This window comes from Necator americanus, chromosome II, assembly GCF_031761385.1.
Source record: "Necator americanus strain Aroian chromosome II, whole genome shotgun sequence".
NCBI lineage: Eukaryota > Metazoa > Nematoda > Chromadorea > Rhabditida > Ancylostomatidae > Necator > Necator americanus.
The window spans coordinates 37,986,006-38,003,194 of NC_087372.1; the positions used below are offsets into that span (position 1 = coordinate 37,986,006).

At 36.2% G+C, this 17,189-nt stretch overlaps 2 protein-coding genes across 4 annotated transcripts; one reads left to right on the forward strand and one right to left on the reverse strand.

Annotated features, from left to right (window-relative positions):
* Window positions 1–463: 463 nt before the first annotated feature.
* RB195_020717 (uncharacterized protein) lies at window positions 464–3,234 on the reverse strand (the record flags this gene model as incomplete). Its single annotated transcript, XM_064189135.1, has 4 exons — window positions 464–525; window positions 1,055–1,197; window positions 1,274–1,384; window positions 3,146–3,234. 4 exons carry the CDS (start codon window positions 3,232–3,234, stop codon window positions 464–466), a joined length of 405 nt encoding a protein of 134 aa, XP_064045016.1.
* A 2,818-nt stretch (window positions 3,235–6,052) lies between these two features.
* RB195_020718 (uncharacterized protein) lies at window positions 6,053–8,357 on the forward strand (the record flags this gene model as incomplete). Of its 3 annotated transcripts, XM_064189137.1 has the most annotated exons (8): window positions 6,053–6,070; window positions 6,345–6,457; window positions 6,554–6,662; window positions 6,734–6,850; window positions 6,955–7,016; window positions 7,203–7,318; window positions 7,386–7,448; window positions 8,275–8,357. In XM_064189137.1, 8 exons carry the CDS (start codon window positions 6,053–6,055, stop codon window positions 8,355–8,357), a joined length of 681 nt encoding a protein of 226 aa, XP_064045017.1. The 3 variants fall into 3 exon arrangements, with proteins under 3 accessions (XP_064045017.1, XP_064045018.1, XP_064045019.1); XM_064189138.1 differs by lacking the exon at window positions 6,053–6,070 and having other exon boundaries at window positions 6,385–6,461; XM_064189136.1 differs by lacking the exons at window positions 6,053–6,070; window positions 7,203–7,318; window positions 7,386–7,448; window positions 8,275–8,357 and adding an exon at window positions 7,161–7,170 and having other exon boundaries at window positions 6,385–6,461.
* Window positions 8,358–17,189: the final 8,832 nt, after the last annotated feature.

The window sequence follows — 17,189 nt, forward strand, 5'->3', positions numbered from 1 at the left end:
TGATAAAATTAAAACAAAAAATACGAGTAAAGGAATGTAAACCTTAGAATAAATAATTATAGTCACAAAAGTGAAATCTGTCAGAATTGCCTCAGTATTTTCACTCTTCCTAAACGATTAAGCGAAATCTCTCAGTAAAAAAAAACTTCTCTACAACGAGAGCAGCACTAAGAGTTTTTTTCTGTTTTTAAAAGTAAAATTCTAAAAGCAAAAAAAAAAAACTAAAACGTAGAAGAATACCAGGAATGAATTTTTTTGAAGTGGATTTAGAGGTTTACAATTATGTTCTTCACCGACTCACTTTTCCCAGACCTCATCCCCAAATTCGGACAAATCGTTGCTTTTTACTATGAAAATTGAGGACAACAAACAAAGAATCGTGACGATGTGGAAAGTGATTTTATACCAAAATAAAAACAAACAAAATAAGCGTAGACCAGTGTGTACAACAATATACTCCATTCTATTTTCCATACCAATACGGTGATTGGTCCACATAACCCCATACACCATTGTAATAGGGTCCTGAAACGAAGAGGATGAGTATTTCAGCAGCAGCCACAGCTAGTTTTATGTGAACACCAAACAATTTAGCGAATGAGAATGAGGAAGATTTTACTTTAGATGATGGTCAAGACACATCAGGGTTACTGTAGTTCCGTGTACTTTTAGGAAAAGAAAGATTGGCAAGTACTACTTTGGACTGGGACTGTACTGGAACTTTGTGGGACCTCCACTCCAGTTATCGTATTTATCAGTTAGTTTGCTAAGAATAAAACTGGTAACCTCGTTGATTTACACATCCCGAATTTTAACCCGTAATATCCGGTATGGATAAGCTACTGAGTTTCCAGACCAAGGCAAATGTGTTACTAGCGTTTTCCATGGCAAAGTAAATAGTAAACATAGTATGTAAGTAACCGAACTATCCTTTTCGATGAGGATATTTTTTCAAAATATTAAAACAATTCCACGAAAAAACTAAGAAGTTCTATAGGAGAAAAATCCTGAGTTTTCCCGATTTTCCCGCTTAATCCTGCTGAACAAAACTTACCAAATCTTTCCTGTTGTAAAATTTCGAAATTTGTTGGCGCTGGAAGTCCGTATTTGTTTTTGTGGAAGGAAATTTCGTGGTAGTAATTACGGTAAGCTGCATGAGTGTACAAGGGAGGTAGTCCACTATTGTAGAACTTATCACTAAATAGTGCAAAATTACGTTAATTTAATTATAACGGAAAAGAATTGAGAAAAAAAAGATTGGATAACGTGTTACCGATAGAAGCCAAAACTATCCACGCCTATGTTGCTGGGCCCAATCCCATGTGGCCCATATCCATAATTGTTCGTGAAGCCATTCCTTTTGACTCTGTAATGTGAATAATTCCTGAAAAAACAAAAAAGGAGAAATTACTAGGAAAAAAGTCCTCTTTTACTAATTGTCGCTCTGTACGATCAGTGTTACAGCCGGAGTGAAAACAATCTAACATGTGGCTTAACTCTGTTAGCAGTCACAATGGGACCCTCGCTGTTCACTCAATTGCGCCGCAACTCAGGTGCGCTCGATTTGTTACGACTGTATACTACTGACATAATTCCTTAGGTGTCAAATCAACATGCTAGGAGTGAACTCTGCCTCTTTGACCATGTTTTTTTCCTGGAAATACCTCCAGCGAACCTCAAGGGTCAGCTGGTACGTAATCGTGCATATGATCGAATCTGCACCACTCCCAGCTGCGTGGTTTGCCCGTATGGCAGAGAGGGTGATTGCATGGTATCAGGAGTAGTGTATCGTATAACGTTCAGGTTGTGCGGTGACGATTATATGAGGGAAACGGGACGTCCGCTGTGTATTAGGGTCAGGAGCATCTAGATAGACTCGCAAAATCTAAAACCTTCACCCCACTTGGAGCACACCGTAGAATATGTCATCGAAACTCCGAAGTGGAGGTAGAAGTTAGTATATTATCCTACGAGTCCGAAATCACAGCACGCAGAACACTAGAGGCCTTTTGGATAACCGCCAAAAGTCCAAAAATGAACAAGAAGGATGAGTCCATTGCGATCACAAATGAACTAACCCCATACCAAAATCTGTGCGGGTTTTGATCTACGGGGCGGGCCGTGAGGTCCCTATATGAAACCTTGTGACTCATAGTTGTGGCATGTGGTGGTCTGTTGCGTTAACAAGTCTAGATAATGAGGTAAGCACTAGCCAATGTGTTGCTGTTTGAGTTTGCCTACCGTTTGGATGCTTTCTGTAAGGTGATGAGGCGCTTGAGGGGATAAATCACTAATGGCTTTGAATTTTCCAGGCTCTGACGAAGGCGATAACGCCGAAACGTTAGCAGTTGTTTAATAAAGACGATCAATAACAATTTTGGCTACAGCTCAAGAAAATCAATTAAAAACTACGTTTCAACATGCCGAGATTCAAAGACAATCGAACATGGGCAATACTCATGCTTTTCCCTTCATTACTGCTATTACTTGCATTAGGAACAGAAGATATTGTGCCAGAGGAAATAAACTACGGTTCTCAGTCTTCCCAAACAATGACTTTAGGTCCGTTAACTGATAACAAATTAGTACATTTTATTTGAAGTTATAATTTTAATTTACCAAGGAATCAACTAACATTCCTAACTTAAGAGCGGTGAATATTTTGTTCAAAGTAAAAATTAATTTTTGATTGGATTCTAGAGTAATCCAGTTGGATAGTACCAGAACAACAAAAAAAACAGAACTAATCAACTGCTAAACATTCATGGAGGATTATTCTTGATGAAATTCTATAGGATTTTCTATAAGATGAGTTTTGTGGAGATGAACAATGTCTTCAAGGTGAAGATTAATTGATTGATTTGATCCTGATCAAAGAAAAAAAACAAGTGATAGGTTTGATTGGAACCCTGCTTAGCTCAAACAATGAAAGCAGGGATCAGATCAATCGCACTGAGAGAACCTTGTGGTGTTCGATAGATAGAGTTTGCGAGAGTATTCTGGAAACTAGGGTCAATCCAAGACCATCGATCGCGAACACATATCAATATAAACCATAAAAAACCCATAAAATAGAAATACCAATAATAAATAATAGAAATCCATAAAACCATACTATTCCTTGGAAAAAGTGATGTACGCTAACTTTGGCGGGAAATCACCGAGACCAACTCCACCAATACATTGACAACGCGCGTAAACTATCGGTAGATCATCAGTTTTGAGGCAGCACATGATCTACCTCTTTCCCAAAAACATGCAGTTAATTTTGTTTCCACTAATTTTTTCCTGAATTGGTTCGACGTCCCACGACCGATTCCCTGGTGCTCTGTCACATTCAATTCTCTCTTAAAGGCATCACTTCACGAATCTGAAGTGGTATGGGTTTCAGGTGGAGTATTCGTATACGGGATCGTAGATTATGGAGAGTGGGGGTGATTCTGTCCATTTCTTCCTAATTGCCTTAGAAAACGACGGCCAGGAAGATACGGCTTCGAGCATAATGGCGCACTATTTTCTACAAGGAGTTCGATTGGAGCGCGCCAGCCTTGTGCACGCGCCGCATTTAACGGGCCGTTTTTTTCGGCATTTAGGAAGAAATGGACGAAATCACCGCCCTTTCCATACTCTCCCATCTCTCCCAAAATTGTGAAAAATTAGGATTTTTGTTAAGCTATTAAAATTATGCTTATTTATTTATTCACTTATTCACGTACCTCTATGGTGCACCAAAAAAATAAAAATAAAAAACAAACAAAGAAATAGTTGCCTGAACCGGAATATTCTCTAAAATTCGGTCTTTGAAAAATGTTGTTTTTATGAAAAAAGAAAAACAGTCCCTCTGACTTTTGAGAAGTCGGTTTTCAAAAAATATTATTTATGTTTGCTTCAAGAAAAAGACGTAAAAAAATATAATAATAGTCTTCGGGGCTCGTATAAATTTTATCGTCTTATTCAAGTTTATTGATCTTCTACAAGGATATTCTTCTCTCATAGTTATAAATCATCCACTATACTACTATAGTACCACTCGAGTCAGAAATGTAAATAAAAACAAATATAGTGTAGGATCCGACATCCGGACTAAGTCATTGGATTTCTCGAGCAGTATGTAGTAGTCGGAACGTATGTAATAGTACACCTACGATAGAGTTCTTCCGAAATTGAGAATAGAGGATTCTGGGGCTTATTTCCACCCGCAATAAGAGATATGTCCTTTTGGTCAGCGGAACCGTTGCGTGGGGAGAGAACGAAATTCGGGATGGGGATTCAGGGATGTACGGAGAGTTTTTGAAATTAAAAATTGAAAATTTTGAAAGAATCGTACAGGGAAAACTCTGAAAAACTTTACACGTTCTATTATTTCTTTTTCTTTCTTCTCACTGTGTGGTTACTGTATTTTTTTTTGTATTTTGTCCTTGCCACTTCCCGTTTATCACGCCATTGTGCGAAATAAATAAATAAACAAATAGTAACAAGCGTAATAAATACATAAATAAATAAATATACAAACAATTGAATAAAGAAATAAATAGTAATAGGCGTAATAAATAAACAAATAAATAAATAAAATTCGGAAAAAGTATTTTGTTCAGCAAAATTAGATTGCAGTTATTGGTTTCGATAGTTTTCTCTTGTGTAAAGGTGGACAACAACACGAACCTGATAATGGCAGCAGAGGAAAAACTGGACATTGTGATCAGAAAAATAATCGTCTGCCACATCGCGCCAGAAGCTAATGATTTCCGCGGAAAACACAACCGAAATCACGTTCCACAACATGCTGGAACTGGCTTTACGGCGACCTCTGTGGCGTTGCCATACATACATCACAAAAGACATGCGATCATTGCGGAAAAAAATCTGGAAATCCGATCCGACTAAATAATAAAGCAATAATAATTTTTCTTTTGCTACCATTTTCTGTAGAAATTTAGATAAACATTGTTTTTTTAAAGTTATATTTTTGCGTTTACGTAATACTTCAAAGAATTAGAACTTTTTATGATAACCAGTGTATTGGAGGGTTGGTCTGAGCAGGTCCCGTCCACTTCGAAAACGAGACTGATTTGAGAGAGATTACTATGGAAAATTGTACTTTTGAGTTTATTTTAATTCAATTCAATAAGTTCCAGGGTAGCGTTAATATTATTCAGTCCTATCAGGTCGAAATACTGCTGAAAACACAGCGTTTCATTTTTACAACATATTTACCTAACTTATTCACCTAAGCAGGTCATTAACAACAAAATAAAGTAGCCAGGCAAATTTTGGTGAAATTAAATAAAAACGGGGATGTCTACATTTAGGAAACTGAAAAAAAAGAAGTTTGAAAGGAAGGCATAGTACCAAACAAAAAGTAGACAAGAAAAAAAAACCTAAAAAAACATAAATACGTAAGTAGGTATAGTAAGTTTTTAAACCATTCAACCCATAAGATAAAGTTTTTATGTAGATTTATAACGTATATGTTACAACGAATTTTCATTTCTTATTCTTTACACTTCATCCTCCTTTAAAACAGAGCTCGAATCGGAATTTCCCAGAATGTTTAGTCCTCGTCAGTGTTTAGGAACATAAAGGATGACGAAAGTTATGGTATTTGGTACTTCTGCTCGTTAGTATAGTATTATATTTACTTTAATATATACAAAAATGAGTACACTAAATTTTTGTATAGTGTTTTTAGCAAAACAATTTGACATATTTCCTTCTTTTTTCGTACTACTCCTTTTTATTACCATTTTCTTTTTTTTCCTTGTATATTTTTCGTGTATGTGTTTCCTTTGCCCACGTATAAAACCTCAGCAGGAAGATCTTTGAAGTTTTTGATATGCAAATGACGGATTTTTCGTGGATTTAGTTGTCTCTTCCGATCAAAGAGTTCTTATGGCTACCGTCTGAAAAGATATATGCGTGTTTATCAGTGGGACCTTATAAAAGGGACATAATTTTTGCTCGTAAAGCTCACCTTCTATACGAAAAATTAGGATATTTTTCTCCAAAATTATTTATCTAACTGGGCGATTTAAAAAAAAGTGCCCTGCAGCAGATGGAAATGGTCCAATTGGTACTCCTTTTTTTTCCTCACTTTTCCATGCTGCCTACATATTTAAACCTCTTTGGGGATGGAAGCTTAGAACCGAAGAAAATTGAAGATGGCGAGCTCATTTTTGATACGAATCGATTGTGGGCGGAGCAGCCGGATCGATGTGACCTACCCGCCCATAATCAATACATATCTAAAGGCTTGATAATGATCTCAAATGTTTGTTGATAGCGAGGGATGAGGCCTTAAAAAGGTAAACATAAAACATATCATACGATTTTGAGGGTGAAAACAGGATATAACTTCGGGAAGTGGTGGGAAGGGTTTCTCATTGGATGCATGTCGCTCTACTAGTACTGGTGTGCATCGTCAGCATTCTGATCATCGTCACAGGAGCAAAGCAGCCGTGTAGGTCGGATTCTCCTTGTGTTCGTCTACGGAGGACCTTTTTTTCGGTGTAAATCCAGGCATATTTCGGCTCAAATTTCAGCTTTTTTCTTCCAGAACCTGGCCAACATACGGATTGTGCCCATTTCAACCGATTCCTGGTGATTTTTCCACACTTTTCGATACAACGGTGGGCGAGGACTGTAAAGACGGGAACGCTAGCGAGGTACTACTTTGTTGGATTTCTTGTTTATTTTTGTTGACAGCACCAGCACCGAATGCAAAAGATTAGTTTAGCGTTTCGTACCCTGCCTATTTTCTGCTGGATTCTCATGTGTTATGGCATTTTTGAATTCATCTGAAATTGTGGCTGGATGTATTCGTGATATCGGATCAAAACTCGTGAAATTCGAGGTATGTCAGGTATATAGTTGGTCCCAAACATGTTCATCCGAGTGACCGCAACGCGTCCACCGCAATTATCAAGAAAAAAGAGGGAGTTAAAGTTTTAATTCCAGAGATCTCCGGATAATCCGAGGACTGTCAAAATAGTAGATCAAGAGTTTGCGCTTATAAGGAGGTTTGTACTAGTATATTGGGAATTCGTTAAGAGCTCATACAAGGTTATACTGTTGTTGTACTCTGACAATAATAATAATAAATACTTAAATATGGATAGATATCATGGATAAATATTTAATTATACAAAATATTCAATTTTTAGGCGCAAGTAGGCTTTATTCAGATTAGAGTCTGAGTCTTTAAGGTCATGCGGTCCGCCTAAAAATTGTTCTCTTGCGGAGGTATCCATATTTAATCGATCAATGATCCTGAACGTTTGCTGTTGTAAAGGCGAACATTGCGTTAAACAAAAATCATACGGTAAAGGAATTTTGTGGATTTTGTGCAGATTTTACGTATTCTTATGCTTTTGGTTTTTTTTTTTCAGAGAATAAGCTGATTTACGATTTCGAGATGAAGACGGAGGAGGAGGGGAGCTCTGAGTTTAAAAGTTTTTTTTTTTTTGAAAAATCAACATAGAGACTTCACATTTGCTGACTACGGGAAATTTTAGCGATGGTGGACAACAAAAGCTGCAAAAAATCGCCTAGATCTTCTTAGCGCAGCGTTCATAGTTTAGCGAGTTTTGTGATGAAAGTGTAACAGGGAAGTCGTCAGGGGTTCCTCGAAACGTTTTGATAAATCTTCTGTCGTGTACGGCAGCGTTATGCTGACCGTAAATTGTCGTCGTGCGTCAAAATGAACGCGTCAAGTTGACCGCATACTTGCGACTTTTAGCACAACGCTGCGTTCAAGGAAAAGCTAGTGAAAGAGCCTGAGCAAAGTATAAATATTGATTACTTTGGCGAGAAAAACAAATTGGCCACATAAGAGAATAACTAATAAAATTTCAGGACCTTCCATTCCACGATATTTGCCAACTGTACATCCTTGCAATCTGCTATGCGACTACATTTACAGCTATCACTATTAATCTTTGGTTATATCTATACGGTGTTTACTGTAATGATGTCATTATTAAGAATCGGTAGCAGCCGTGGATGTTGTTTGAATCATCGTTTTTATGAAATTGAATGTATCGTCTAAAACAAAAACAATAATCAAACACGATATATACAATGAATTTAAATAAATTGTTTTATCCAATTTTTATTTGTTCACTCGGAATAGCTACCCTATCCTTTGTAAATTTTAAAATTCGCATGGATTTTGCATACTATTCTCTTGAGGTGAAGCTGCTGTTCACCAATTAGTCGTTAGCTGGGAATCAAAAATTCACGATTGGAGGTACAAACCAAAAAAGTGAATTGTTACAGAGGTTGTGAGATTTATTAACTCTGCAAGGGATGGTGTCGCATTCCTGGATGCTAGTCAACCGAATCCAGTTAGGAAACATTGATATGTGGGTCCGATGAGGAACTAGGATCGAATCCTAATCCTAACATATCAGAGGTGCGACAAGGTGGATGAACTGGACTAGAATGATGTGACAGTGACACGAAGGAATGGTAGCCATCAGGGTTGAGTCATTGAAGGTTCACACCATGCCTCGCAGGATCAGTAATTTGGGAAACCCTAAGCCTACCGCCGTGCTTTCCTTTTATCCCTCACCTTTTATATTGTTTTACCTCTACTCCGGTTTCATGGCAGCTCGTACACTATGCTCCGATACTTGTGTGAGGTCGCTGGTCGCTGCCCTGCAGGCGCTCGCGGTCGAGCTCTACGATTCTACGACGTCTTTACCGCTGCTCTCTTAACAGTACACATACATACATATATAACACATACATATCGATTGCCTCGCCACTCTCTTGCAGCTCCTGTTTGCTCCTGTGTACTCAACTGAATACAGTGCACGCTGAATTATTACTCGGTCTTCATCCCACTCTACACATATGCACACTACTATAGTATATACTACAGGGGTGGAGCTAGTGTACGAGCTGCCACCCACTACGGGCCCAACAAGTACAAATCCTCGGACGTAGGAGCAAAGTCGGGACACGGGAGCATGTGCTCCACTCCACCAGACTGCTCAAGACTCCGGTAAACTCCAGATCGTGCCCCTCCTCCCTTTTGCAGATGGTATTGCTCAAAAGTGGTGTTGTTGTTCGTAATCGACCGCTCAAGTCTGTTTCGGTTACCGCTCGCCAGTTAACATGTCGATGGAGTGAATTTCGAAATATGACTCCTTTTATAGAGGCAACAGTGGGCGGAGCCGAAAGTGCGCGAAACGAACGACGCTTTTCTGGACAACAATATTCGCTTGGATCAAGAAATATATATCATATATATCGGCATTAAGGATATTTAACAAAGAAAGTAGGTGACAGGTCAGGTTACAACCGACAGTGATGCTGTATGAATTGATGACCACATGGAAATGCGTGTGATACATGTGCCCAGCTATTCAATACCCACAAAATTTCTATTGTCTCTAAAATGAAGATTAACTCTGAGATGTCTGCTCGTATCTGAACACAAAGTGACCCAATATGCTTAAGATTTGCTAGGTAACGATATGAAACAAGGATACACGCTTAAAGAATCAACTTCGGTTTTTTTTTTTTCGCTATTATTAACATCCGTAAAAAGTTGTTCTATTTGCGGCACAGTTGACAAGACACGAAAACGAGAAAAAACCCTCATTACAGATATGGAAACGACTGATTCAGTGCGATCAGGTGACCAGACATCATGTGCCAGAAATAACGCTAACGTCCACTATTTGCCCACATAAACGTTTTTATTAAGGACAGTGCAGGACACTAAACTGTAGGACGTGGGCTTAAACTTGAGTTATAAGCTTATTCGCAGTTAGACCTTCATGGATCATGAGAATTATCCTCTAGAAATCTACAGATCGACAGAGACGCCTAGAAAACCACTTTTTCGAATTTTATCTGAAATTTTTCTCTCATTTCTATCGATTGTTTCAGTCGTTAGTGTTCTCTTGGAAAACTCTAGCGGAAAGTACTCTACTCATTTAAACCTTCTCATTTCTCATTGATTTTTTTAGTAAGAAAATAATTAGGAATAAAGGAAACAAATTATTTTTCTTTACTTCCTAATTTTTTTAAAATCTTTCTTTTTTTGCGAGAGGAAGTATAAACTCTTCCTTGCTTTATCGGAATGTACAAGATAGCTGCGCTCCTAAAAGGCCTCATTTCAGTTTTCTTTGGAAATAAACAAATCAGTCGACAAAGTTTATTTACTAACACCTTTCTCAGCACTTAATTGTGATGGGTTTGATGACACGAAAACGAAATGAAATAGCATGTAAAAACCAGAGAAATTCGAGTAACCCGTGTATTGTCTGTTTCGTTTGTGGTAACCTATGGTGAATCTATTTTTCTCGTGTCCGCTTGTTATTTGTTCAGTAGCGGACCGACCGACCGGCCGACCATCCGATCAGTGGACGACGAACCGCCGTCGTTTATCCGCACTCGACCATTGAACCGTGTCCATTCCGACCACATCAACATCATTTCTCTTGTTCCTCTGCTACCACAAACACCCAGAGTGTTAGCTTTTTACGCTCGATCCCGGTCTTTTTCCCCCAAAGGGTTTTTTTCTCTTCCTGAAATTTGGTGATTAAAATTCCCGGGGAATAGTCAAGCACAGACTGACGTCAGCTAATGTTTGCTCAGATAACGAGAGAGCGTTTGCAAATTTCACACACGCACACACCTCGGCCAAGTAAAGAGTAGCAGAATGTTGTCATCTTGTCGGCTTTTCTAATTTATTTTTACTATTCTACTATTTTTTTTTACTATTCTCCTACTTTTTATTTATTATATTTGTTATTATTTATTTGTCAATTATACTGTTATATTTTTACCATTTATTATATTATATATTATTATTAGCATATTTATTTAACTATTTACTATATTATTATATTTTTACTATTCTATTATTCTTTTTTTTACTATTCCTCTATTTTTTATTTATCATATTTATTATATTTATTTATTTTTATTTACTTTTCACTTCACCTTTCTATTTCTAGCACTATTTGTTGCTATTCGATTTTTTTTTTCTAGGGATCCGTTACCAATTGGAATTATTTGGCGTATCCTAAATTTTTTCCATAAGTCGATGTCAACAAAGATCTCAAATATACCAACATATCCTAAAATTTTAGAGTTTTAGAATATTTTCTAACAATATTATATTCGCGCGATAATTTTTGGAGTATTTAAATTGTTTTTCTTTTTCACATTTGTAATTTTTTTCTCCCAGTCAAAAATGTGACTGTGACAAATGCTTTTGTAAATGATTTATATTTTTATACTATTTACAATTTATACCCTGACTTACTAAGTATTACCTCTTTCTGAATTTCTTTAATAACTTTTATGTACTTATAACTTTAACTAATATTTAATATAAATGTCCATCCATACTATTAACTTCTGTTTAAACACTGTGAGCGAGCGGTGAAAAAGGAGGGAAAAAAATAAAAGAAAGGATTAAGAAAAAGAAAGGATAAAAGAAAGAGAGAAAGAATTTTCTAGAGAAGGACTGAAAGTTTCAAGATTCTCTCCCATTTTTAGGTTGTTAATTTTCATTTCTTAATAACTGGGACAATCCTAATAGTTTAAAGGCATCACCCCACAAAAAGGTGGAATTTAGGGGGAATTAAAAATTTAAGTACATTTTCTAATGTAACAACATACTTTTTTTTTTTATTATAAAGGAATTTCTCGAAAGTGCCTTGGGCTGATTAGACGAAAGAAAAACAAAGAGAAAATAAGGATTTTTACCGTCGAAATTTTTTGCATAACAGAAAATGAGTTACTATGAGGTTCTATTTTTCTATTAATGTAAATCATTTATTATTTTTCAAAATCTTAAAATGGTGATTTGATTTCGGCGGGAAAAAAAAAAAAAAAAAAAAAAGAATACTGAACAATAAACAAAAACAATTTCTTTGAAGAAATCGTGGTGAAATTTTTTTAAAACTTATCCTAGAATTCTTTTATTTTTAGGAAGAATGTTCTTTAATTCTTTAGAATTCTTTTAATTTGATTTTTTTTAAATTTTCGATTAAATTTTAACTCTCAAAGTCTTTTTTCCGTCTATTTATGTTTATCTGTGTTCACCTTTGAGCGAGCAAACTAACTGTCAATCCTTATCTTTTTTTTCTCTCCCAAATCTCTGATTCATTCCTCTTCACAAGGGTTTTTCACCAGGATAAATAAATAATTATAGGACATTCTGACAGAATAATTATTCGTGAAAAACCCCTCTCATAGTGATTCAGCTTCAGAATACTTGGCGTCATATTGGTTATCAAAAATGATGTCATTCTTCTGTTTTTTTTTCCCGAGAATTTCATGGATCGAAAAACATTTGTGGAGTGAAAACCCCGAAACAATCCTGTTAATCATCGTTAATTCTCGAATTCGTTGATTTGATAGTACTCTGAGGCTTCTCAGCTTATTTCTCCCTCAGGTTGAGGTGCTCCGCGATAACTTTGAGGGTGATATTGAGTCTAATTTATGCCTATATGCACTCACTATTCAGAAAGGTAATTTGAAGTGGTTGCAATGGCTTTGCGGCCACCAATGAAATTTGATCCCCGGACACCAATCTCCAATTACTAGATGTATGCATGTATGTATGTCTTGAGCATGAATCCAGACATTTATTCTTTAATTTTATTCCTGATGTTTTATGTTTATTTTAGGTTGTTATTGTTGTATGTTTATGTTATTGTTTTATGTTTTATACTTATTCTTGTATTCTATTCCTAAAAAATATATCTAGTCCTATATTTTCTATAAATATAATTATTAGACAACCTTAGCCTGCGACACAATTTCCTTTGAATTGAATTATTGATCCATCTTAAAAATCCTTGCTTCGAAAGAAAAAAGAAGGAATTTCGCCTTTCATAGCGATACAGTATCAGGATACTTTGTCAGAATAATACGATTAGCACAAGAACTTACTGTACGTTACCTTCCTACATATTTACTCAAAAAAAAAATAATTATTTCATCGAAAACCACGCGCTATTTCTCACTTTTTGTTATAAAAAATCAATTAATTGCGCATAAGCGGCGGTTATAATGCTGTCTCATCCTCAAACTATATCCAGAATAGTTGAATTGTTTCAAAACATACATATTCATCCGACTTCTCTTCCTAAATTCCCATGATTTCTCTTCTCTTTCTGAAAAATCAAGAGAAAATCTTCTAAAATTAATTTTAAACTAGTTTTTTTTTACCTACATTGATATTTTGATTTTTGATTACTATTAATAATAACAATATTATTGTGGATTTTTTTTAGCTTATGGTAAGCCCGGTTTTTTTACGCTACGCCCGGTTTAAGCCGAAAATATCAGAGAGCACAACCATAAAATTATGAAAAGGATACAAATATAAATGTCATAATTAGCTAATTATATGATATAGAAAGAAATATATTATTGATACTTCGAGTAATTAATTAATTAATTAATTAATTAATTAATTTGATTATTACATTATTACAAATTATTTCTTTTCTCACTTTATGGTATCGCTTAACCTGCGTTGGGCCTGAAATATCAAGGAACACTTCCATAAAATTACAAATGGTTACAAATACATATAATAATAAATAATTTATATATAATATAAATAAAGGTGACATTACTGTAATTAAACCCAGTAAACTATTTTTTTAGAAGATGAAAGCCCTTTCAAAAGAAAGAAGGATTAGAAAAGATACATAAGAAAAGTGTTGGATTTAGATGATGTTTCTCATTGCATCAGATTGTTTCTGTACGTTTCCTCCGGCGAAAACTTACCATTATCTACAGAGTACGTAATAAAACATTCAAACCAGCGCATAGATAAATAGCAGCGTGAAACTGATAAGTGCAGCGGACTTCTTTCTCGGCGACGGATAGTTTTCCCACAATAACATTATTCTAATCCTCTCAAAAAATTTCAAAAATGTATCAGAAATTTCTTTTTTCTGTGCCACATCAAGTTTTTTATTTTTTGTATCTATTATTTTACTCTATCCATTATCGTTTACTGTTAACTTTTCGACATGTATACATATTTGTCTATTTATCTATTTATTTATTTATTTATTCATGGGGTCACGACCAATTCTATTCCCGGAAACGAGAATTTTTTCCACCAGCATCTCGCCCCTGTCCGCGTCCGTCCGTCCTTTTTTCCCCATTTGTTCCTTGAAATTTAAATTTTATCCTTTGTGGGGTGTGCCCTTTTTCCATAGAAGTTACAGTTTATTTTTCAAGATATCTTATATTATGGATAATTTGTTGATTGAGAGTAAAAAAAAACTTTTTCCACTTAGTTCCTTAGTTCCGCTACTTAAACTGAATCCCATCAACGATTGTGTCAGAAAAGTTGTTCCGAAGCGGGAAGGAAGGCAATCCGGAATCGCATTGCTACAAAATGTGGAAAAAACATTTTTTCCTGATTTTGTCCTAGAATACTTTTTTTTGGCTAAGTCGGACCAAAAAATCGGATAAATCTAATTTATCGGATTTCAGTTAAGAACCTAATTTTTTTCCTCCTTTTTTCCTAAACGTTTACGTGTCCCCAGACCTGTCCTCCTGGATATATGTACAATCACCGCACTGTTTTCTGTGCACTATTCTAGAAAACTCCCACCAATAAAACGTTGGGAAAATCGTTTTCCTTAAATAATAAACAAGTAGCGCAATTTGATAGGAGAGACACGCGTGGTACATGTAAATAAAGTATTAAATAAATAAATATAAATTGAAAATTAATTATAGAAAAACAAAAAATTCTTGACTAACTGCGACCCTGTTCTCAAAAAAAAAACATCGTGTGGCTTTTTTTGTTTAAACTACCGTAATCGGATGGCCGTTCACATTGATTTAATTAAATCATCGAGTGTAAAAGTTTTTCCCGTTCCTTTTTTCATAAAAATTAGGGCAATTTATCGTAAACGCGAGATTCTGATTTGTGGTTTTTTTGTAAAATCGCCAAAGTAACTTCGAGATCCACTCTAGGTGATCCCAAGTACTATCTGTCAGATTCTTGTTGATCATTTTCTAGCAAAATTTTATAAATTATCGTAAATCAGCCGGAGTTACTAAAATTTCCAGGTGCAAAAAAACTTTTTCGAATGGGATCGTTCCAAATCCGTGTCCATACCTGCCGCAAATCGCGCCATTCCTTCCTGCAGTGTGAAAGCGCACTCTAGTCCAAATATTGATTGGAATTTTCCAAGAAAATTCTTGCTTAAGTTTTTCCTGAAAATAACAACATTGTGACGATAATCATATTAGGATTATTGTAAAAACAAGAACCGGAAATTTTCCGGTGGAAAGGGAATTTTGTTCTTATTCTACTCTGAGTACAGCAAATCTTTAGCCAATCTTTCGTTCCTGTTTTCTTTCCCTCGCAGCTCCATCGATTCTCGCTTCAATTCCACAACAATTTAATGAGTTTTCTTCATGATTGCAACAAATAAATCCAGGAAATTTCTTCCTGGAAATTATTGCTAGTGTCGGCGATTACAGCGGAAGGTGGTACTAAATGAGACCTAACTAGTTTCTGACGTGAACTCATCCCGGTTTCACCGAGAAATCAAATTAATTAAATTTTTCTCCATAACGGCAGATAATTATTTTTTTCCAAATTATTTTCTATTTTGGAAACTCTTCGGTGAATACCGAACGTTGTCATTAGAGCTACTAGAATAAATCATGACCAACCAAAAATAGGGACTTTTTTTCGTGCTTTTTTTTTTGCTTTTTGCCAATTTTGATATAAGTTCGGTGGTAACCATCTGTAGGTACCGCTCTCGAGAATATTCGAGGTCAATTCTTATGGTCCCTCCATTGTTAGATAGAGAGGTTAGAGCTGGGTTCATAAACCAGTGAGGAACTCTGGGTCACAGAGAAAAAACATAAGTCCTAGCATCCCTTGGAAAAATCAGGAAAATCAGGATAACTTGGAAGATCCATCCTTGAACGTCCATGTCAGCTTGCGAACACTAATTTCGGTTTGCCCCAGCTATTTCAGAGTACAAGTTTTCATCTAATTTACACTTCCTGAAGTTTTCCGGTACGCCTATCTTATCATAAGCCTGAGATGTATTAGTGTATCCTGAAAGGCATCCTTAGAACACTTTCGGAACGAGTTCCCCTGGAAACACCTACTCTGTTGCTACTTTTGTGCCATCCGTTTCGATCTTTTCGATCGTTTATATGAGGGATGCGGTCGAATTCTCCTCGGAATGCTCGTGAGAAATGAGAGAAATCGACACATTCCAGAAATTACAAAACCACAGCATCTAACTTTGAGAATTTGTCAGCTTTAACGTAAAAAACGTGCTCAATCACATTTGAAGATTCGAATTTATTAAAGTATATTTTTTTCCTTCTTTCTTCTCTGTTTCTTCAACTTGTAAGGGAAGGAAAACTATTGCATATTGCACAAAAAAAAACTCGTAATCTTAGGAGCTACCGGTTTCCTTTATTTCTCATCCGCATCCTTGTTTTACGTTTCTTCTGTTAACGTTTAGCCGGTGAATCGACTACCTCAGCTCAAATATCCACTCCCTCCCTTCCTCGCGAAGAAAAAAGACGTTTTTTTTCTTGTGGTCGAGGCTAGTTTTTCTTGAATTTGATTCGATCGCGGGGAAGTTTGAAATCACCAAGAACCAGAAATAAAAATTCCACGTGAAGAAAAAATAACGGCGGGTAAAGGCAGCTTCAAGAGAGAACAGCTCCTTGTTTTCTTCTGCGGTGGAACTAAACACACACGATTATCTGTATTTATTCGTATTTATTTGACTACACTAAACGTTTGTACTATGTTTGATATAGGAAATGACTGTGAATTAATTTCCCATGTTTTTCCCCAATTTTCACGGAAATCCCTGTGGATTCGTCGGGGGCTACTGTGCTCATAGTAAACGTGTGTAAAACCTCGGAAACTTCTTCACTTCACTTCGCTGTGTTTGCCTTCGCTGTCCATTTCGTTTCTTCTCTGTCGATTTGCTGTCAAACGACGGTGCTCAAGCCGGCGCCGCCGCCGCCGCCGACACCGCTGGCGTGGAAGCTCTTTTGTTGGAATTGTCGAGAAATCCATGCGCATATGTCCCTCTCGTTCCCTGGAACCTCTCTATTGCCTCTGTTTATTTCAAGCTCATGGATTTTCAGAATCGAATAGCTAATTTCCTCCTTTTCCGACAATAGTTTGAAAATAAAAAGAGAGG